Source organism: Lepisosteus oculatus, chromosome 11 (genome assembly GCF_040954835.1).
Source record: "Lepisosteus oculatus isolate fLepOcu1 chromosome 11, fLepOcu1.hap2, whole genome shotgun sequence".
NCBI classification, from domain to species: domain Eukaryota; kingdom Metazoa; phylum Chordata; class Actinopteri; order Semionotiformes; family Lepisosteidae; genus Lepisosteus; species Lepisosteus oculatus.
Window position 1 is genome coordinate 5,835,912 of NC_090706.1, and position 21,912 is coordinate 5,857,823.

General features: G+C 42.3%; 1 protein-coding gene and 1 long non-coding RNA gene across 5 annotated transcripts in view; one reads left to right on the forward strand and one right to left on the reverse strand.

Moving 5' to 3' along the window:
* The window catches only part of gmeb1 (glucocorticoid modulatory element binding protein 1), a 48,828-nt gene extending 36,502 nt beyond the window's left edge, over nucleotides 1-12,326 (forward strand). Inside the window, exons 1-10 of one of the 4 annotated variants that reach the window (XM_015348819.2) lie at nucleotides 840-1,043; nucleotides 3,578-3,730; nucleotides 4,167-4,225; nucleotides 5,075-5,196; nucleotides 5,566-5,669; nucleotides 5,923-6,074; nucleotides 6,676-6,789; nucleotides 7,671-7,808; nucleotides 8,312-8,434; nucleotides 8,858-12,326. In XM_015348819.2, coding sequence (XP_015204305.1) covers nucleotides 925-1,043; nucleotides 3,578-3,730; nucleotides 4,167-4,225; nucleotides 5,075-5,196; nucleotides 5,566-5,669; nucleotides 5,923-6,074; nucleotides 6,676-6,789; nucleotides 7,671-7,808; nucleotides 8,312-8,434; nucleotides 8,858-9,765 — 1,992 coding nt within the window. In that variant the 5' untranslated portion in view covers nucleotides 840-924 and the 3' untranslated portion in view covers nucleotides 9,766-12,326. Of the gene's footprint in view, nucleotides 1-839; nucleotides 1,044-1,162; nucleotides 1,236-1,407; nucleotides 2,491-3,577; nucleotides 3,731-4,166; nucleotides 4,226-5,074; nucleotides 5,197-5,565; nucleotides 5,670-5,922; nucleotides 6,075-6,675; nucleotides 6,790-7,670; nucleotides 7,809-8,311; nucleotides 8,435-8,857 lie in introns of those variants that run through there. The other 3 variants (XM_015348821.2, XM_015348820.2, XM_069195442.1) reach the window with 3 other exon arrangements.
* Nucleotides 330-925, reverse strand: LOC107077531 (uncharacterized). The gene is made up of 2 exons (XR_001478561.2): nucleotides 834-925; nucleotides 330-541 (listed from the first exon to the last, which is right to left on the reverse strand). It is a non-coding gene; the product is annotated as an uncharacterized lncRNA (long non-coding RNA).
* Nucleotides 12,327-21,912: the final 9,586 nt, after the last annotated feature.

A 21,912-nucleotide genomic window follows, 5' to 3' on the forward strand; every position in this document is an offset into this window, starting at 1 on the left:
TTGAATATGATTTGACCAGTGCTCAAAAGATTGCTATGCTTAGTGCTTTACTAACGTGTCAGGTCAAACTTTGTTACTGGAAGCACCTCCTGGAAGAAAATGGAAATTGATGCCAAATTTTTTATCCAAGAGCAAAACCCGAGTCCCACTAAAAATTCAATAAAAGCAACAGTGTGAAAAGCATTAAACAGCATTCTAATTGCATGCCTTTAATTCAGCAGACTAGAGAACACCACTGATATACTTTAATGATAAAATATCCTTAAAAACGTACGTGTACTCCTGTTGATGCCTAAACAGCATTCGTTGAAAAAGCCTGACATCTGGCGGAAGGATTGATCATATTTTATTTGAAAACCAGTACATTCACCGTTTTTAATCGGAAAACGATTACTAATCACGACAGAATGCAAAGCTTGACAATAGTGTTCACATATAGTTAAGGTACAAGCAGTCTCGTCTCAGGCAGGATTAAAATGAAATAATCCACAGCGAAACCTCAGAGTTCCGACAGACGGAACTGAGTTGGGCTCATCTCACGCTATATCGAAAGGAAAAAATATCGATTAGGATTAGTATTACTTTACCTGTCTAACTTTACGTAAGAGAGAGATCAATGCTAACTTAATACTTAAAATTGAACGCGAATAACAACAGGCACTGGCAACATATGCGCGGTTGTATAAGATATTGAGTGATCTCCACAGTACGGCTCGTCAGCTGCAAATAAAACGACCGTAATGAATAACTAGCTATTGCATAAAACATAATGACTTGACGCACATTTTCCCAAGGCCATGTGTGCCTGTCTGGCGTTTCGCAAGCCACGATACCTTTGTGGGCATCCAATGTGCTAATGCGGTCTATTTTTGCAAACTTCACGCCCGCCCGAGCCGCCCAGCGCGGCGGCTGTCGGAGGGACAGATGGTGCACAGCCAGGCGCTGCTCCCTGCCTTCGGAGCAGGAAGTGTAGCCGAGCGGCACGGCGCATGCTCAAAGGGCTCTCCTGGAAGCTCCGGGGATGTGTTCGCAGCTGTAAAACGGTAAGAAAAGACACCGAGGGTCGAGTAAACGCGGCCCCGCCGCCTGCAGCGGGGTGCGAGGAGGCGGCTGCGGGGGAAGGGGGCGCCGGGGGAGGGCGGGGAAGGGGGTCTGTGCGGGGGTAATGCCCCGGGAGCGGCGCGGACGGCCGTTTGGAGCGGAGCAACGCCGTCGCCGCGGCGCTTGTTGTTAGTGTACGTGCCGCCGCACCGGGAGACGTCAGTTAGAGGGGGAGCGGAGGGAGAGAGAGAGGGAGAAGAAAGACGGAGGCACGTTGGCGGCCGGGGCCAGACAGGCAGCGCGCCGTGCGTTGTTAACCTTTGTTGGTAGTGTTACATTGTACAGTGTAGCAGGACGAGGGGAGGGATTGTGCTCGTCTGCCTTTCTCGCCCATTTGCTGTGCAACAGGAACAGTCTCTCCCCCACCACCACCTCTCTCTCTCTCTCACATGGGGATCTTGGCGCAGAGGAGGGCAGCGTTGACTAACCCACACGGCCCGGGCGCAGATAAACGCGAGCAATGTCTGGGTTAAAGCAACAAAAAACAAAAAAAGAGAGAGAGAGGAGGTGAGCAGCGAGCAGCGAGCAGCGAGCGCGTCGTTGCACAAAAGACCGGCTGTTTTGGTGCGCTGCGTGGGAGACGTTGCCTGTTTTTCAAAACAAAAAGCAACAAAGTCACGTAATTTGAAAGTAACTGGAGTCCCCTCCCTTTTTTTCGAAAAAACTCGCTGTCGATTTTTGAAATCTGTGCCTTTTATGTTACACGCTGCAATTCGTATTGGCGTAGCCCACGGTTAGCAAGCCCGGTCTTGAATTTAGCAAGTTAGCACGGTGTCTTATGCTGGAGGAGGGATAAGGCATTCCAAGGGAGGATTGGTAGTGTTTAGGAGTTAAGCCAGATTCACACAGCTGTGGTGGGATAATAAATTTCACTTGTATTTTTCCTTTCGTTGATCTTGTCACCTGTTGCCCTCTGAGTCTGGTCTGGCTGGCTGGGCTCAGTTGCTGAACTTGGCAGGAGGTCAAAACGTGTTATGTTGCTTGGAGCGTTCTGCTCTGGACATTTGGCTTTAATAACAACAGAAGTTAAGAGAGTGCTCGCTGGTCACTACAACTATTTTTTTTAATAAACAGAGGCTTCAGCCCATGTATATTGGTCTCCTAATTCCTGTCCCTGCAAAAGAACTGTTATATGTTACGATTCTTTATGTGCTCGACTGGAAAGTGTAAATGGTCAGGGTTTAAAAGAACAGGTTGTAAAGTCTTTTAAAGATCATAAGATCATAAGATATGGCCAGCAGCCATATCACCCTGCAACTCACAGCTGGCAGCCCACTGAAACTCAGCAGTGTGAGCCTGGTCAGTACCTGGATGGGGGACCTCCTGGGAAAAACAGGAAAAACCTGTAAAGCACTTTGAGTGGAGTATCCAGAAAAGCGCTATATAAGCGTAAGCAATTATTATTATTATTATGTTTAATGTAGAAAGACAATGTCTTGGTAAATCGTTTAAAATTAATGAAGTGGAAAAGATGCTATAAGCAGTTCAGTAATGTCTCCATTTATGAAACTGTAATACTGTCTTACATAGTATGCAGGCTACCTGCCTGTTTGAGTTCTTGGAATGCTGTCTTTTTGTGCTTTGATTTGAAAACTAAATTGAAACGAGGCTTTAATAGGGGGAGTAGGGGGAGATAGTGATGCCATTTATGTAATTCATTTGGCTTCTTTGAATATATCACGTTAGCCTATATATATATTAACTGCAGTTGGTAGCTTAATAGATATAATACAAGCATCAATCATAGGGAATTGCAGGGAATACTAGTTAAAAACCTAGAAATTTATAAAATATAAGTCTTTATTACAATACAATATTTTATTTTACAAAAGAGGGTTTGAATGTAACCGACGAAAGGCCCCCAATTTGTCTTGTTTCTGTGAGTAGTGATGAACTCCAGAACAAGAGATGAACTTTTCAGTTCATCTTAGTAGCAGGGAATTTGGTGCACATAAGAGCCAAAAGTAATTTTCTGATAAACTGCTAAGCTGAAAAAGAGCTGTTGCCATGGAGCTTACCGTTCTAGTGTGGAAATTAACAGCACTGAATAAACTTACATTCTAACCTGTTCAGTCACACAACACCCCAGTGTCACCTTTTACATCTGAATCTGACAAACCACCAAAGGAGTACTGTGAATAAATTATTTTGAAATAACTTCTTTTTCTTCTAAGTGTGCTTTCATTTCGAACATGCTGAAGTCTGTTCGTAGTGCACTATGAAGTGTAGTGCACGATTAAGTGTTCTTGGACTACTACAGTAGTCCAGTCTTGAGGAAAAAAGGCCTTGCCCAGTATCTTGGCATCTGACTGGGACAGAATAGGTTGCCGGCGTTGTAATGCTGATCCATTCCCTGCCTTTTGTAGTTCCTTGACGGCATGTAGGCCTGGAACTCTGCACACTGAGCTGCGCCGGTAGGTGCTTGCTGGGGAGATGGGTGGGTTTCACCAAGCGAGTCCTGTCACTGTCCCCGCAGGGCCCTGCGACTCGGCCAGGCAGCCATGGCGAACACGGAGGTGACGGTCTCCATGGGCGACGTGGTGGTGGTGAAGGCGGCAGGAGAGGGGGCAGACCCCGCTGACAGCACCAAGACACAGGTCATCCTGCAGCTGCAGCCCATCCAGCAGGGGTAAGACACAGCGCCCCTCTCCATCCTGGGGACAGGAGGATCGGATCTTGTCCCAGACATCCACTAACAGCACTAACAGTGTTTTCCTTCCATTTTATCGACAATAATGACTGCGTTTTTTTTCTATTCTAGGGGTGCCTATGTTGAATAATTCTCAAGCAATGGAGGTTAAGAATATTAATAAAACATGAAGTGTTTTAAATGCCACTCATCTTTGAATATATATTATATTATGTATTTTTTATAGTGTGTACCATGCACTAGAATTAGGAAACCTGTTTTGTTCGGATTTGAGTTAAAACTGAACTGAAGTATGATTTTATTCATCACATGGTGTCAGATGTTCTGCATACAGTAGACCACTCCTAATGGAAGTGAAAACAAGGCACGAGGAGGGTGAAATGGCCTGATTTCATTTCTTGTTCCCCTTATTCAGCATATGTGAAGATTCAGCTGAAACCGATGCTGCTGTTGTGTCTGTAGAGACACATCCAGGTGGGTGATGTCATGGATCTTCTGATCAGCTTTACTAATCTCATACATGCTGTTTTCCCCCTGTAAAACCCCTGTTTTAAAAAAGACACACTTCTCTTTCTTCATGCACTATTGCTTTTGTCCTGTGACTTTCCATCTTTCTTTGTTAAAAAGACTTAATAGATTTTTGTTATTGGAAAATCCTAGAAGTGACTAATATTTTTGGCTTTTGTTTTACTGATGAGATCCAAGCTATTTTTTTGGATCAAATGCAAAAGAGATATTAAAAACAAGAGGAAGCAATTTGATGTATTTAACTATTTGTCTGCTTCTCGTTAATTGATCCAAGGACCTCAGTCACGTGTTTATTGTAGAAAGTTTGCTTATGTATCAATTTTAACAGTGAGGACGAGACTTTCACAACCTTCTATGTCTTTAATTTAGTTCCGTGCTCTTACACTGATTTGATAGATAAGGCCGTTTGGAATAATTTGAAACACTGACTACGTTTTTTGCTTCAGCTAAATGTATCAGAGCTTCTGAGGCATTTCCAACTGACCTATAAATAAACATAAAATAAAACATGAACATGTTTTACCTTAGACGCAAAACCAAAATAAAGACTTTGACTTATATGGTTCTGTAGTGTAGCACTTCTGTCTTTCTGATATACTGCAAAACAAAATTTATTATTCTATATCACCTTTATTTATCAGAGTGACAAGGTATTTTTTCAAACACAAGAAATACATACACACATAAGTCAAGTGATGAGAAAGTAAGTGGTGGATATAAATGTAAAATAGTTCGTCTGATACTCTGAGGTGACATTGTTACAGAGCTGACCTTCTGAAATGTGTGTTTGTGCAGATGAGCCACCAGCAGATGGGGAGGAGGTGGAGTTTGGCTACCCCATCACTTGTGGGGAGAGCAAGGCCGTGTTATTGTGGAAGAAGTTTGTATGTCCTGGAATCAATGTCAAATGTGTCAAGGTTAGATAAGATGCTGCTGCTTCTGTTTTTTTTTTAATATTCTAAAATGGTTGCTATAGTCATGTCATAAAAATCAACTCAAATTAGCATTTTTGTCTCGGTTACACGTGCCTGTTTTAAACAGTGTGGCACAAAATACATTTCTGAAACATTTGTGACATAACAGAGGCATACAAAAGTGTGTCTTCCAAAACCTTGCCAAAAAGCTGCATCGTTCTCAGTTCTTGTTGGGTCAACAGTTGCAAATAAATATCTGATCCATAAATAAAAAATCTGTGGCAGCCGATTGGAGTGGCTGGAAGTGCCTTTGTTGTTGTTTGTCAGATTTGTACCACCCTGCTCTTCTGATCGTGCTTTCTTGTGGTGCAGTACAATGACCAGCTGATCAGCCCAAAGCAGTTTGTACATCTAGCTGGAAAGGCCACACTGAAGGACTGGAAGAGAGCCATTCGACTGGGAGGGGTCATGCTCAGGTGAGCCACTGGGACATTAGCCTTCTTGTGGTGGCTGATCCAGCTACTCTATGAATCCAGGTCGTGTTTTTCCTGTTTTTTTCAGCCTTATGTCTTGGTTTCCAGTGTCTCCTTGTCTTACATTGTCTCAGCTTTACCTCTGAAGCCGTAGTATGTCTATATAACTAAAGCCCCTCTATTCTCACCATATTTTCCAGCTCTGTACTTTGTGAAATTGATTCCCTAATGACTTTATTTTCCTCCTTGGCTTCAGGAAAATGATGGATTCAGGACAGATTGACTTTTACCAGCATGACCAAGTCTGTACCAACACCTGTCGCAGCACCAAATTTGACCTGCTGATCAACAACACTCGGTTCCCAGGGCAGCAGACCAGCGTGGTGCAGACTCCCACCTCCCCACAAAGTAAGACAGAGACTAGGCTTTTTTAAAAACAAGAAGAAATTTTATTTTTGATGAATCTGTGCACTCGTCTCACTGTAATTAAACAGATTCTGAACATGTGTCCTTTCATATCTTTCGATGAGGTGGAATTATCAGCAAGAAAAAGATGAAAATAGAAAAAATATTGTGATAATGGAGATAATGTTAAAGGTATCAGATGATACAGAGTATCACCAGGCTTGGAATTGTAGGACCTGTCCTTGTCCCATTTTGGGAGTTATTTGTGAAGAGCCCAGTTTGCTAAGTACATGACTGTTGCTCACTGTTTCATCTCTTTCTGTGTCCTTTGCCAGCAGGCTTCTCCACACCTTCAAAGATGGTGTTTCAGCAGGTGGGGAAAAGTTATAACCAAGATAGAAACAAGCTACAGTACATGTTTTTCACAAACAAATAAATGGAGCATTGAAACTAAGTCAGCCAATGGGCTGTTTTCTTCTTTAAGGAAATCTGTACATTTAAAGCTAGATTCTTTTGGGGATAGAGACCACAGTTCACTCTCATAACTGCTTGGAGGTTGGCCTTCCTTAGAGTTACTGGGCATCTGTCCTCTCCATTTGTGTAGGAAACGGGACCCAGGTGACACAGGAGGAGTCTGTGGAGTGGAGCCAGAGTGTGTCCAGCAGCATGGCTCTTGTCACTGAGCAGGAAAACAAGAAAGACACAGACGATATCTCTGGTGAGTCCACCCAGTCCTGCCCTGTTAGCACTGACTTCTTGAATGAATGCACTGCCAGCTGTTGAGAAACCTGTTAATCTGTATATAATCTGGCCCCACCCAAGTGTTTTTCTCCCTTACTCTGCATTGCAAGTTTTCCCTGTGGGCAAGATTTGGCAGCTCTTTCCTACTGTAAGGCAGCTCATTAACTTCCCAGCCGAATGCCTCATTACATCATGTGATTGTGTGCTGAGATATATATTTCATATGTAAAAATAGAAATCATTTCTATAGAACAGTGATAATTCTCCTGAAGATAGCATGACAAAGCATATAATCGTTTATATTAATATATAGGAGACAGCGTGGTTCACCGCAATATTTTTTCAATGTGTTAAAGAGTAAAACGGTCTTCAGAAAAACTGAAGTGCAAGACAATGCAAGCTGCTGAGTAAATACTGACTGTATTTTTTGTCTATGACTGGCATTTGTAGATGCAGTTAAAAATAATGAATTATGTTGTGTCTACTGTCCTTTTTTTTCCTGCTGAAGTTTTTTCCATGATAGTGAAGTATTGGAACCCTCAAAAAATTCCTTGAAAAGGCCTCCCAACAGTATTCTGGAGAAAATGTATATGATGACTTGACACACACAGTCACTTGACAGATGCTGATTTGCATTCCCATGCATCCTGTGTGGGAGTCCGTTACGAGATTGTCTTTCCAGAGTTTTGTTTCTCCTTGGCATGACATGCCAAATGTAAAATCAAACAAAACAACAGCAAACAATCTCTTCTGTCGCTCATCAACACATGTGCAAACTAGAAGTGAAAACCCCGGGAATGTTCATGAGGTATTACCTGCTCCTCTGAGGCTGTCGTTTGTGCTGCTCCTATCTCCCAGAGGAGACTCTGAGTTTCTGGAAGGGTATTGCGGACGTGGGGCTGATGGGGGAGGTGGTCACCAACATCCGTACAGAGTTGCTGGCACTGCTCAGAGGCGTGCAGCTGAGGAGTGGTCAGGCAGCGCTACAGGAGCCAGGTAGGCACTGCCAGCTGCTGGCAAAAGCTGAAATGTAGCCCACAGTTTGCAAGATATTTTGCTGTTTTGCCAGGTATTGCACTTAATTGCTTTAATGCATAGAAAGGAGTAAGAAAAAAGACGTTCTGAAGATAAGTGTGGGGAGATTAAGAAATAATCTGCATTCTATGCTTGTTTTATAATAAAAGGTGATCAAGTAGGCAAATGTAATGAAGGACTTGTTCTGGAATAAATTGCCATTTTTGGTTTTTAAAATATTTTGTGATAGTATATAGTTTTCATTATTTTTCACTAGAGTTTTTGCCTTCCAGAACAATATGAGGTGCTGGTGTCACTGTAGGACTCTGCACAATAGTGGATTTCCCTCAGTAATCCATATTGCTTATAAAAAATAAATGGCCTGTTTGGTGTTCTCGGTCAGTTTGAGTTGTATGCTATCAATGCATATTTGTGCGTGCATTGCCGATGAAAACCTCACTCATTACTCTGTGCCTTCCTGGCAGATGCAGCGGTGCTGAATAATCTGGCCCAGATGTTCGGGCTGCTGGACACAGTGAAAAGAGCTCTGGACAACCGGAGAAGCCAAACTGACGAGAGCCAGGAGCAGGTTCATAGCACACTGTCAGGTCAGAAGCTTGATGCTCACGCTCTGTTGCCATTGTTCAAAGATGTCCCTAGAACGGTTCATAAGTATTTTGCTTTTCAAATCTTATTTTGAAGTTTATTATTACAAGTTAATATTACCTCGCTTCTTGTTATGTTGTGTCCTCTGCCTTTTCTGATGATTCATTCTAATTCACCATTGGCCTAGTTTTCACAGCAGTGTTGAGTGTTATGATTTACTTTCTGTCTGATAGCAGAAAACCTAGAATGAGACAGTCGTACAGGATAGATGTACAATAACATAATAGCAGCTGAATAATGCAGTATCTTCCATAATGATGCTTCAAAAGCTGATACACTGAATGGTGTGTAATGATGTAGAGCCCAGGGCTTCGTGTTTGACTCCAGGCCGATAGCTGATTGCCGCTCCTCTTCCCCTACCCCAGATCTGGAGCGTCAGCTGGAGGAGCAGAAGAAGCAGACGCGGGAGTGGCGCTTGCGGCCGCAGACGCTGCAGAACGTGGTGCTCATGTCCCTGGGCTCCTCCAAACCGCCCCCCAAGCGCCCTCGCCTCCAGAGGCCAGCCTCCACCACCCTCCTCAGCCCCACCACCTCCCAGACGCAGCAGCAGGGCCAGCAGTCCCAGCAGTTCACCGTTCTCTCGCCCATCACCATCAATTCCATGGGGCAGCCCTTCACCGTGGCTGGCTTGCCGGTGGCCACGCTGGCCCAGCAGGCTAGCCCTGTCACTCTCCATACCCTCCCGGCTGGCTCCCAGCTCTTCACCCGCTACACCACAACTTCAGCAGCACCTGGCACAAAAACCTTACCCGCCGACACCATCACCTTCCATCCTTCCTCCAGCCTGACGCTGCTCAGTGCCGCGGCAGTGCAGGACCCCGCTCAGCTTGGGGCGATGGTGAGCCCGGTGGAGCTGGTGGAGCTCTCCCAGGAAGACGAAGGAGGGACAGGCGAAGGGGTGGGTGGGCAGGAGGAGGAGGTAGTTGAAGGGGGAGTACTGGTCCAGGAGGGGATTGAGGAAGGCCTGGGGGAGGTGGAGGATGAGAGCCAAGCCCACACCACTGTCATCGAGATCGACCCGGCGCCTGAGCACGGAGAATCGCAGCACCACTCCGCCACAGTGATGGGGTTGGAGCTCACTGATGGCACCGGGGAGGAAGGCAGTATAGTGGTCCAGGGGGAGATGGAGATGGGAGAGGGGGAGGGAGCCAGCTTGGTCGTCCAGGGGGAAATGGAGGAGGTGGAAGGAGAGATTGAACACCAAGAGCAGCTGCACGATGTGCAGATCGTCGTCATTGAGGAGGAAAATGGAGAGGAACCAGAGGCTAAGTGAACTCAGTGCTGAAAAGATCAGCAAGGATTACAAAACAGTAAAAACAAGTCCCAGTGTTTGGAGGTCCTTCATGTTCAATCTTTCCTCAATTAGGTGACCTGATTTCAAAATGCAAGACAATTTTAGTGCAGTCACCACCTATGGCATACAACCATACAGTAGCAAGACATCAGTCACCATGTGACAAAACCTTGAAGGAGGATTTATTGGGAGATCAGCTGTACCTGAGAATTACCCAGGGAAAGGGAGGGTCAGGACAGACAAAGTTAAACTGTACTGGATTTAGTTGTCCAAGCTAACCTGGGTTGCTTCTCTTTTTTCTTTTTTTTTCTCTGAAAAAGAAAAAGGACTTTATAAACAGGTTCTCAGTTTTTGTATCACTGTCTTGTTCTCTACATTCTGAAATGTAACACTTCATTTTGAAGAATTGGGAAAGGAATTTTACAGGGCAAGACCATTGTGCTTGCTTAATAGCTTGTCCTCAATCATTTAAGTAACACATGGATATTTTGCTTTTAAGATTCCCCTTTTTTGCTATGAAGGTTTGGGTCAGGAGAGTTTACATGGGACAGAAAGCCAAAACTGACTTGCTGAGTGCATAAAATTACTGCCCTGGTAGAAATATCCTTATACTTATTTTACCATCTTTGTAAATAGTTTGAGAATTCATGTCCTATTTTCTAACACAGCATGAAATATGAGAAGACCTTTAGGTTTTTAACCCCTTTTGATGGTAGTAAAACATGACATATTTCAAATCAAAATTTGGGATGTCAACCAGTGTTGTATTACACTGAGCTTTCCTTTACTTTTCATACTAAACCTTGCTATGAAATACTTTGGAGTGTAATGTTAAGAACATGTGAAATGAATTATATTGCTAAGGGGGGTTTTTAACTTCCAAAGTACATTTTGCTACAACAGGCTGAGGCAGAGAACAATAGTATAAAAACGCAAAGTGAATGCTCATCAAAGCATTAGTTATTTATGTAAAATAATGTTCAATCTTTTTTGCTGTAAAGGCTTTCATATGTTTATTTTAATTTTTTTATAAAAATAAGGTTCAAATATGCCAAAAACAAGTACAATGAACTGGTATGGAAAACGACAAACATTTTTAGTGGTGCATCTCTTCTTGTGCACATCTTTTCTGGTTGATTTTATTTAATTTTCATTTACTTTTGCTATTATTTAATCTTAAACCAGAGCTGTTATTCATCTGAAATGCTCAGTTTGTGTTTTTTGCCGGACCCTGATGCCCTCTGGGACTGGAGCTGAAACTGAAATTTCAGGGATTAGCGTGACAGATAGGCAGAGCTGGATTTGGGAAAGATTCATTCAACTAAATCAGTGTTGCATTTGCACAATCTAATAGCAGAAAAATGCCCCTGTCTGTCCTGATAAAAAACAAATGCACATTTTCTATCATTGTAAATACAATTTTTTTTAAATACATTGGAGGCTTAACACTTTACCCTTTTTTAAAAAGGGGGGACTTTTGAGTGTTTTTTTAGAAGACAAAAGGCTGGTGTAGAACCTGGCTGTGTTGACACTGCTTGCACTGAAGGCCCATAGGAGAACTGTCACTCATCACAGATGAATAATCACCACCAAAAGCTTTTTGATCAGGATTTGTGAGGTGAGGTGTCCAGTGCTCAGAAACAATAACCGAAATGGGTACATATCCAGAGAAAGAAACTATGCTGTACATGGAGAAGCCCTTTCCTCATGAAATGTAGTTCAGCTGTGTGTTAGTGCTTAAATGGGATCACTGTTTAACATATCCAGACTTAAAAAAGTTTGCTTCATGTCTCCAATTATTATTTTTTCATTTTTGAAATCCCCATTTTGGAATTGGCACCTGGTACCACAACACTGTGAATTCATTCTGCCATATACAGAGCAACAGCATCTTAGGTGACAGCTGGAGAGGCCAGGTGGGGAATTTCTCCAGTTCTGCCCGGCCTTAGGCTCCTGTCTGCAATCAGGATATTCTATGGCATGATGGATGATTGTCCTTCTGCTTCTCATAAACAAAAACAGAATGGAGCTGTGTTGATTATTTCTTAAGTCAGATACAGCCTGGATTTGAACATGTGAACTCCAGGTTGTAATATTACTGCACTCTTTGAGAAAGCAGGAGACAGTTTGAGAACATTCAAAATGTGACATGATGCTTTCAGGGTAATATGGTAGAGTCCACCTCCACCTTTATTCACTTGAAGGAGGATTTATTAGGGAACCAGCTGTATCTGAGAATTACCCAGGGTAGGGGAGGGTCAGGACAGACAAAGTTAACTGTCATTTACTGTAAATGAAATGCATTTAACATAATCTAGTGCACGTCTGTGCAGAATCTGTTTAAGCAGTAGATAATGTTGTTTCTCCTTGACACTACTATAAACTGAAGTACAGTAGCTTTTCAAGAATGTAACAAGCTTTGTAAGGGAATGTGATTGAGTTGCACTGTATTTGATCATCAAGTGAGTTTCTGTATCGCACAGCTAACATAACAAAGACTTGTTTGTAAAGCTCAATTAAAACCACATAGAGGTAAAAAACTGCATCTGTATTTCATTTAACTTAATTTGCTTAGCAGCTGCGTTAGATAAGGAAAGTTGTAGAGAAGAATATTGTTTCTCCCTTTGCAAATATGGAAATGCTGTTGGTGACAAAATTGCTTGATTTGCACATTAGTTATGTTGTATATGTAAGTAGAAAAAGTATAAGCCCACATTTCCTAAATAGGTCTTAGTCATCCAAGCCTATATACTTTAAAGCATATACCAGATTCTGGCTGTTGTTCCCTTTTTGGTAATCATGCTGTTAAGACTAATATCTGATCACACACTATGGAAATGAGTCACACTCCATTTGAAGTTCATGTCTAGTCAGTGAACCAATTATTTTGCTAGCGGGGCATCTGATCCATCAAGTTGATGAGATCAAAGAATCTGATCTTTTATCTCTTGTAATTTGTCATAACAGCGAATTACATAAGTTGATCTTTCACTACATCTTTCTTCCTTCTGTTTCCTCTAACTAAAATTGTTTCTGGAACACTGGCGTGACGACGGCGAATTTATTTTTGTAATGGATTATCTGCCTTTAAAGCTGTCAAGTTGAAGATGCTTCCATTTCTTCATTAATAGTTTGTTTTCTTCATTTCTGACGTATCATGCAGATTTCCAACCTTTCAACTCATGGATTCTCTAAAAATGTTTCTGCTCCATAGATCTGAGCTGTGTAAATTTGCTCTAAGATATTTTGTACTTCATCTTTATCCGTCTTTAATAAATATGAAAGATTGAAATAAATCACTTAAATTCCAAGTCAGGAATTCACCACACGCGCATTTGCTGGCGAAGGGCTCATAAAGGGAGAGTTTGTCTGGAGATGCCAGTTGTACTGATCTCAAAACTGAAGCAGAGACAGGCCGGCTGATGGAAGAGCATTTTTAAAATTAGAGTTCGAGATGAGCGCTGATGCAGCTATTTTGTTGCTTCTATGCATCTTCATCAGTAAAATGCTTGGAAAACAAAGTGTGAGACCAGGTCAGATGTAAAAGGAATGCAATTGTAAACAATTCTTGTGAGCGGCAGATCAGTAAAAGAATAAGAGGAGAATGCTGTCCTCAGTTTAACTTGGCTCAGAAAGATGTTTCACCTACCAGCTGCATGGGAAAATTGGAATCTCTGTTCTTTAATACTCAGATATTTTCACGACCTCATCTGTATACAAATTTCTTATTTGGTTGAATTAACTTGATAACTCTCTCATTGGGTGTTTTCTTCAAAACAGAATTTCATTAGGGCCTCTGAGGTAACTAGCTTGACTGCTTTGGTGTTTGTTCTTAAATACAAAATTCTGAAGCCTCTGCTGAAACATAGTGACAGTTCTTACATTGAAAATTATAGTGGGATGAATACTTTCAGACCTTTTATTGATTTTAAATTCAGCTTTATAGGTTGTATGGGGAGATATCTACACATTATCAACCACATTTCAGTAACAGTGATCAGGCTGTGCACATACTCTTGAACTTGAACTTTATTGCCATATGTAACCGGTCCTGGTACAATGGAATTCTTACTTACAGAAAGTCTCTCGTTTGTAAAACAAGTGTAAAAAACAAAACAAAGTGCAAACAGTGCATCAAGACAATGTACAAACAAACAATAGACAATGTGCAAGTAAACATGCAGACAGTTTGAATGTAAACAATACAGACGTGTAAACAATGACTGGAGACGTACAATAAATAAATTACAATGAGGTAGATGGTGATGGTGTAGGTGTGGTCCGAGGGGGATGGCTAAATGTGTTCGCCAGTCTCACTGCTTGTGGATAGAAGCTATTGAAGAATCTAGTGGTAAGTGACCGTATGCTCTTATATCTCTTGCCTGAGGGCAGTGGGGTGAAGAGCTCATGCCCGGGGTGGTGACTGTCCTCTGTGATGGCCAGAATTCTACCACGGCAGCGGTCCTCATAGAGCTGTTTAATCTCGGTGAGACCGCAGCCGATGATCTTCTGGGCCATATTGACCATTCTCTGCAGTGCCTTTTTTTCTCGCGAAGAGGTGTTGCCATACCACACGGTGATCCCGTTGGTGAGGACGCTCTCGATAGTGCAGCGGTAGAAGTTCACCAACACATGTATTGGCATCCCCCATCGCTTGAGGCACCTCAGGAAATAAAGGCGCTGCTGAGCCTTCTTCATGATAGAGTCAGTGTTCACAGTCCAGGTTAGATCTTTAGAGATGTGAATTCCCAAAAACCTAAAGCTGGTGACTGTTTCCACTTCCGTTCCATCAATACTGAGTGGGCTTTAGTAATCTTTAGTAATCTTTAGTAATCCCTGAAGCCAAAGAGTATTACTTTGTCTCTTCACCCATTGGGTTTGGTGTAGCAGAACTCACCTACATCCTACTTACAAGTGTGCAGGATCTTCTACACAGAAGGAGGTGTAACAGCTTATTCTTTTTCTTGAAAATATGAAGTGCAGCTGTATACTTTTACATTTCTTTGCATTTATATCACCCGATTTTTATTTTTTGTGCTATTCATTTTTGGCATTTTAAAACTTTCGTGTCAGACAACGTTGATACTTTTCCCCCCTTTAATTTCCCTTCTGTGTGAAACATGAGAGGCATTCAGTGTTTGAAGGAAAAAGCCTTTGGACTGCATTTGCAGCTTGATGTCACCAGGTGGCAGCACAGATTTACTTGGAAGAGAGGTTGGCAGCTCTGTAATCAATGGCTGTGGAATCTGTCTGGAGTCCCTTAATCTCCGTACTGCCATCCCTCATCTTTATTGCTGCGTATTTTTGAGAGCCCTGCTCCAAACTGCCTCGTCTGTCTGCGGGACTGAGCAGCACTGACAGTATGTCTTGGCCCCATATAATTATTTCTCTCTGATACGGATACTTAGGAGTGCGCTGGGGAGGATGCTGCAGTTACAGGGTGCCTGAAACAGTATTTATTTATTTTTTACCTGCGTGTGTCTTTATTAGCTTGCTGTCTTGTGCATCGCACTTGTCAACAGCCTCTGGCAGTCTGTCGAAGCTGGGTTACGGGAACTGCCTTCTTACCCTGGCTCTGGTCCAGCGCTGTAAATTGGCAGGTAGGTGAGGCAGTGCTTCAATCCACTCCTGTGCTCTTTACAGACCGAAATATCACTAAAGAGAAGATAAAATTGACTATCTACCTTGTTGTGTCAAGCTTTGATACAAACACCTCAGCACCTATCTCTAAGCATATTCCCTAAGGTTTGATGTGTAGAAAATACGACAGTCACCATAAATTTAAGAATGATTAAAGATTTGTTTTGTCAGGTTAGGCATGAAACATTGGGATTTATACTCACTGGACTTTGTATTAGGAGCCTCTAATCAAACAGATAGAATCTCAGTGCCGACTGGGCTTGGGAAATAAGGTAGTGCATGAGACAGACGTCTTTAACTTGGCCTGAATAATCCCCAGATTGTTACCGGTCACCTTCATTACTACTTCAACTGCCTCAAAACCTCAGATGCACCTGCAAGGAGGATGAAATGATATGAAATATACCGAGCATCAAATGAAACTGTAACGCATCATAAGTGTCTACATAACACATATACATTTGTAACTGTAAACAAAACACATAACTGTAACACACTTGTACAAAATCTTTATGTGTAGCAGGTGTAAAAAGTAAAGACTATGAGCTCTGGAGAACACATGATTCCCTTTTGTACTGATGGTACTCTGTAGCAATTAGGGTTGGGTATCTCGTTCAAATTATAACAGCAGTGTCTGTAGCAGGAACTTGAACCCACAACCTCTGACTTGAGTGCAGAGACTTACACACTATTCTATGCCACCCCATGTAGATTGGTAGTTGTGTAGAGAGAAGAAAACTATTATGTCAATGATATAGAATTCCTTACAATGAGTAAGAATTGACTGGTGATGGAACTACGATACTTCACATATATTGTAACTCTTGATTGTGTCTAAGACTAAACTTCTGTGGTTTTACTTCCCAAAAGTCCCAAAAAGCAGACCATATTAATTCTATCTGCTTAAAGAACAAATGTCTAACTGTGTAATTTTTACTGTGTATATATATATCAATAAAAGCATTTGAGTATACTTGTCTGCTTCTATGCAGACTAGATATGGCACAGAAACTCCGCATTCATTGCTCAGAGATTAACTGAACAGGCAGTGCCAGTATGCTCTGTATCTCTTCTCTAAAATCACGTTTGCTTCTTCTCTATACTGTACTTCATTTTTAAAAGTATCATTAATAAAAGCCAACTTCTGCTTTCCATTTAAAAACACTGTGATGATATTAAAAAGAAACAATTTTTGGATGCTCCTCTTTTGACAAGCACTGTACATACAGTACTTGAAGGTCAAATACATTTTCTTTCTTAAGTGCAAAAGGTTTCCGATGTCACTGTGATTACTGAATGATCTTATATTTTGTATTTGTGGGGAAAATGTACCCCATTCTTCTACTGAGCATTAATGACTTTGGATTGATAGACATGGATTATTGAAGTTTACCTTCCAGAAAGAATTGGAACAAGGTGACAAACATGCTGTGGACGTACAGTAAGTGTATCCTGGGACTGACTTTATAAATTGAACTCTAGAGTTGTTTTCAGATGATAGATTAGATCTGATTGAATCGTCTTCTTGTGTTGATAGCAGAACCTACAGCACGGTCGTCTCAAGGCACTCATCTTCCTGCAGCCCTGCGGCTGTTGATCCCTCCTGTATTAAATTAAATCTCTGTTTGCTTTAGCTTACATTTCTGTGATTTTTAATTGAGATTAAATTAAATGATGTGAAGCCTAATTCATTACATTTGCGCCCAGCAGAAAGGAGGAGAAATGAGCTCTGCATAGCTGATCGTGTTAGTGGTGGTAATTGAAACTCCCCGTGCAAAAATGTGCCAAATCTCAGGTGTGTCTGATGTGCAGAAGGAGCATGCCTCTGTGTCTGATTAGATTTCTGCTCTAACTTGTTTCATATGTGCTCTTATCTGTCTGGTGTGAGTCCGAGCTGCTGATCCACAGGTTAAGACAGTGTACCAGCTGTATAGTACAGTAGCTGCAAAAGCAGCTATAATATCTGTTTAATGTACCTGAGGTCATTCACTCACTTGTTTACATTTATGGAACATGAATTTGACACAACTGATTACTGAGCTGAACCAAGTTTTTGAAAAAAAAAACACATACAAATTCACTTTTAGTCATCCCTAAACCCTCCTGGATTGCTGTTGCAGAGCCTCAGTTTAATATTATGTTGTACAAGGGGACAAACTGCATTCCAGTGCAATGGTGTGTGTGTGTCCACTGCACTTTGGAGTGTAGTTGTTAGTGCAGCTGGAGGTTTGCAGAAGAATCCCTTGTTTTGAAATGCTGTTCTTGTATTCTTGCTGGTATAGGTAGTTGGCCTTAGAAACCATAACCCGGAATGAAGCAGTAACAGAGAAAGAATCTGAATCACACATACAGGAAGTCAGAGCATGAAAATATAAGGAGCACATACTGTAGGTCTAGGACTTATGACCCTGATCCTGGATAGCTGCAGTTTCTTTTCCTTTCCAGCTGAGTTCTGAATCTGAGAGCTAATCATGTGCTTGATTTAGTACAACTTTAAAGGTTTTTCATGTCTCTACTGTTAAATCAGAGACGGCTTCCTTAAGGCGAAGGCTGCAGCCTGCCTGGCAGAAAGGCAGAGCTGTGCAGGGAAGGCTCAGAAAGGCACCACAGCTCCTCTTCGGACAGCTGCGAAGTGGCCGGGTCTGCGTGGAGCTGAACGTGGGGCGTCTTGAGGGTGGCAAGCCCTTCGCCGAGGCCTAGAGGCAGTGCAGGGTGAGCTTCTCCACCCTGCGGACTGACAGCAGGAGCCACCTCACTGACAGACTAAGAAGGAGATGCCTCCTGCCAAGCCTCAGTCTCTCTGCCAGCAGAGGGGCAGTGCTGGGCTGCTTGGAGTCTTCGCACTTCAGGGCTTCGCAGATGGAGATTGGGGAACACTGTGCCTTTGGGTGATTATCCTGGCACTTTCATTTTCTGTATTTTCGCTTTTGGATGTGACAAGCAATGTATGGTGCCATCCGGGTGCAGTTTCATACAAATAACCCCCAAGATCCCTACTTCACACTCTCAAGACTGTGCGTGTGACACTCAGCCTCTGCTACAGCCAGCGTCTACCATCGCGAGCGCCGCTTTCCCAGTGAGAATGGCCTACCCACTGTTCCACATGAAAAGGTGGGCGGATGTTAATATCATCTGCTGTAAGTCATATCGTTCCTTCAGGCACCTAAGGGAGCAGAAGGATGCTTCACAAAGGCCATGTCAGTGGGAGTCTGTGCGCAGTGGCTATCTCTCTACAGAAGGAGATGAGCTGTTGAAGGCTCATCATCTCCTCAATCTGCCAAGACTGCAAAAACAAATACTGTGGCAACTTAGTGAGCTCTCTGCTTCAGAGTCTGGGCCTTGATTCCATCCTCTGGCATCTGTCTGAGTAGAGCTGGTTGATTTCTGCATAGTGCTCCGGCTCCACACCCACGTCTTTTCTGTTCGCAAATTGTCCCTGCCTCTGTACTCCTCCAGTGTGCGGGTGTGCCATCTAGGCAGGGAACTTTTTCGTTTGCCAGATGTGGGCCAACCATGGTGAACTCTGGGCTTTTTTGTCATGTGACTCTGCAGTTGGTGAGCAGCTGGTAAGGATACACAAGAAAATACAGAAAAAAGACCTTGTACTTATGATGGAAAATCAAGCAGTTTCTGTCCAATATATACTGCAATTATGTTAGAACCTCCATATTATTATTCTCCTGGTAGTTTAATACTTTTAGCAGCAATAGCGGCAGTAACACTAGTAACAATATTTCTGTTAAGGAAGGAGTTTAATCATTCATGAAAAATAACAGTGAAAGGGAATATATGTTAATCGTTTGCATACACCCCTGCCCACTCACCACTCTAGTATTCTGTTATAAGACTTAAATAGAGACCTGCCTGTTTTTTGTCCCATTTTTATTAGTAGTAATAATAATAAGAATTACAAAATTCACAATGATGCTTGTTTTTCCCTGGTTTAGCCCCTATCTTAGAAATTTCCATCTTCCAAAATCTTATGACTTGAAAGTGAATGCCAGAAAACAAAAGCTTTACGCCATTTTTATCAGTCTATTGAGCTATTGGAAAGATTGTACTCTATTGTACATTCTGTATAAACGTTTAGGCTGCCCTGCATTAACCTGACCTATTAAAGCCTGTGGAAAGACACATTATAATTTGCTGATCATCAATTAAATTTAAAAAAAGACAGAATTCAGCTTTTTGCAGCAGTCCCCATAACAATTCTCTTGTACACTGAGATCTTTTTAGCATTTGACAGATATTGCATCAGTGTCTTAAGTCACAAGCTCGGTGCGATCTTTAGATTGTTCTTTTGGGAATGAAAAATGCTCCAGAATGAAAAAGGCCTAATAAGTCAGGCAGTTATCGTGTTTTCTTGTACCAGTTTTCAAACTTTATTTCACCTTCTTGTGAGAGAGAGGAAATGATTCCTCAGAAGTTAATAACTCCCATTATGGGGTGCTTAAGAGGAAAATAGATCGATGAAAAGGAGAGATTAGGATTTTAATTTTTTTTCTTCCTTTCATTAAGGACGGACTGCCATTGCTCGCTGGAGAGCATCTGCCCCTCTGACTCAGACATGACGACGTGCGCACAGCTTGGGGGCAGAGGAGAAAAAGGCAAGAAAGAAAAAAAAAGCAGGATTCTAATCAAACAGGAAAGGAAGGCCGAAGCCAGCTGAAGTGCGTTTTGTTCCCCTCAGCCGCTGTCCTCTCCACGCTTCACTGACATGTTCAGACGACATCCTTGTCTCTTTAATTAATTTCTGATATCTGAGCCTGAATCTCCTTCTCCTACAGAGAGTAAGCTCTGCCTGTATCTGGCAGGGCACGTGTGCAGACTGCCAATGCCTGGCATTACAGTGTGGTCTGTACAAACTATGGCATTGTGCCACTTTGTGGGGTGCCACCTGGCCTTATTATCCCAGGTCACTGGCATGGGAGAGATGCCACTATCTCCTGTGCTGCTGTATCTTTCTTCTGGATCTCTATAATTAAAGAGCTCGCCTATGGTGAGTATTGATGCAGTGCTATATGAATGGAGAGGCCCCCAAAATAGTTAGACTGTTCAATTCCCACACATTACTGCAATGTATTTAACAATCTTCTACGAGACCATCTGCATCGTAAGTGTATTGTGCCTGTTCCATGTTGTGCATTGTGTTCTTCAGCAGCTACGTCAGCTGTCATAGCTGCTCAATTTCATATGGCAGCATGCACACACATTCAGATACATAATTTTGTTAAACCTGAAATCTGAAACTGAAAGTTGTTACTGTGTGAAGACTAAAATTGGGTTTAACGTATCCATAGAGCACAAACCAACAACAATCAGCCCTAGAGACAAATGCTTCTGCTTAAGAGGAAAGTCCCTGATCACAGGAATGCAGCCATGAGTCCATCTGACCAACGGGAGGCATCTGTTCTAGCAGAGCCAGGAAAAAAGAGTCATTCCTAACTGGAGCCTACAGACTGAGGCCCACTGCTCCCAAACTTCCCAAACAGGAGTATGGCAGATCTTCTAGTGCCCATCGCTGTTCTTCTGTGTGGTCACAAGTTAAAATAAACCCCCTTTTTTAAATTCACACAATGTGTTCTCTATTACCTTCATCATTCTTGTGTGTAAATTTATTCTCTTCGTGCTTTTTACCAGACCCGTAGGGGATTGGTATAATTACTCTCTCCTGCTGTAAACCAAGCTGTTTGAGAAGCTCTTTCTAACAGCGATTACTGCTCTTTACATAAGTAAATAAAACCACTGCTCTGGCAAGGAGACGTGAAATGGTCTATCTAGGCACTACATTCAAGTTCCCATTATTTTACCACTACGACTCTGAAACACTTTTAAAGAAACTTTCTTTTTCCCAGCAAGGTTAGCCCACATTGAGACTGTTTTTTTAATGTTGAATCAGGAGAGACCCTCCCTAACTGACCTCACAGCTCTTGTCCACTGCCAAGGGGGAGATTTAGCTTGCAAGGAGTACCTCATATGGCAGAATTTATGGTGGCCATAAATTTACTTTGGAAAATAATTCTGTTCTTCTAATAGCAGAAGCTCTGAAAGCAGGCTTGAACTTGATAAATCAGTCTTGGGCTCAAGGAACACATTTAAAAAGCATGGTGAACCATACTGCATTTATTATTAAACAGTCTGCCAAGGTTATGATTATTGCTGAAACCCTTTTCTGCCTTATGCTCCTTCAGATTTTTGTTTTCTGGCTGTGGTCATGCTGCTAATATGAGCCCTGGTGTTACCACCGGTGCTGTGCCCACAGCAAAGATCAGTCAGACCAACTTTGACTATCAGTTAAAGGTTGTTGTTTGGTTCTTGTTATGCTTTCCGATAGGTTTCTGAAACCTCTAAATGCAGCCAAAGCACTATTTGGTTCTTTTTCACATTTTAGCATCTGTGGTTTTTCTTCAATTCAACTCAGCTCTGCTGCACAGCACTGGAGACAGGATGACCACTAGCATGTGTCCCGAGAATCATCTACTGTCA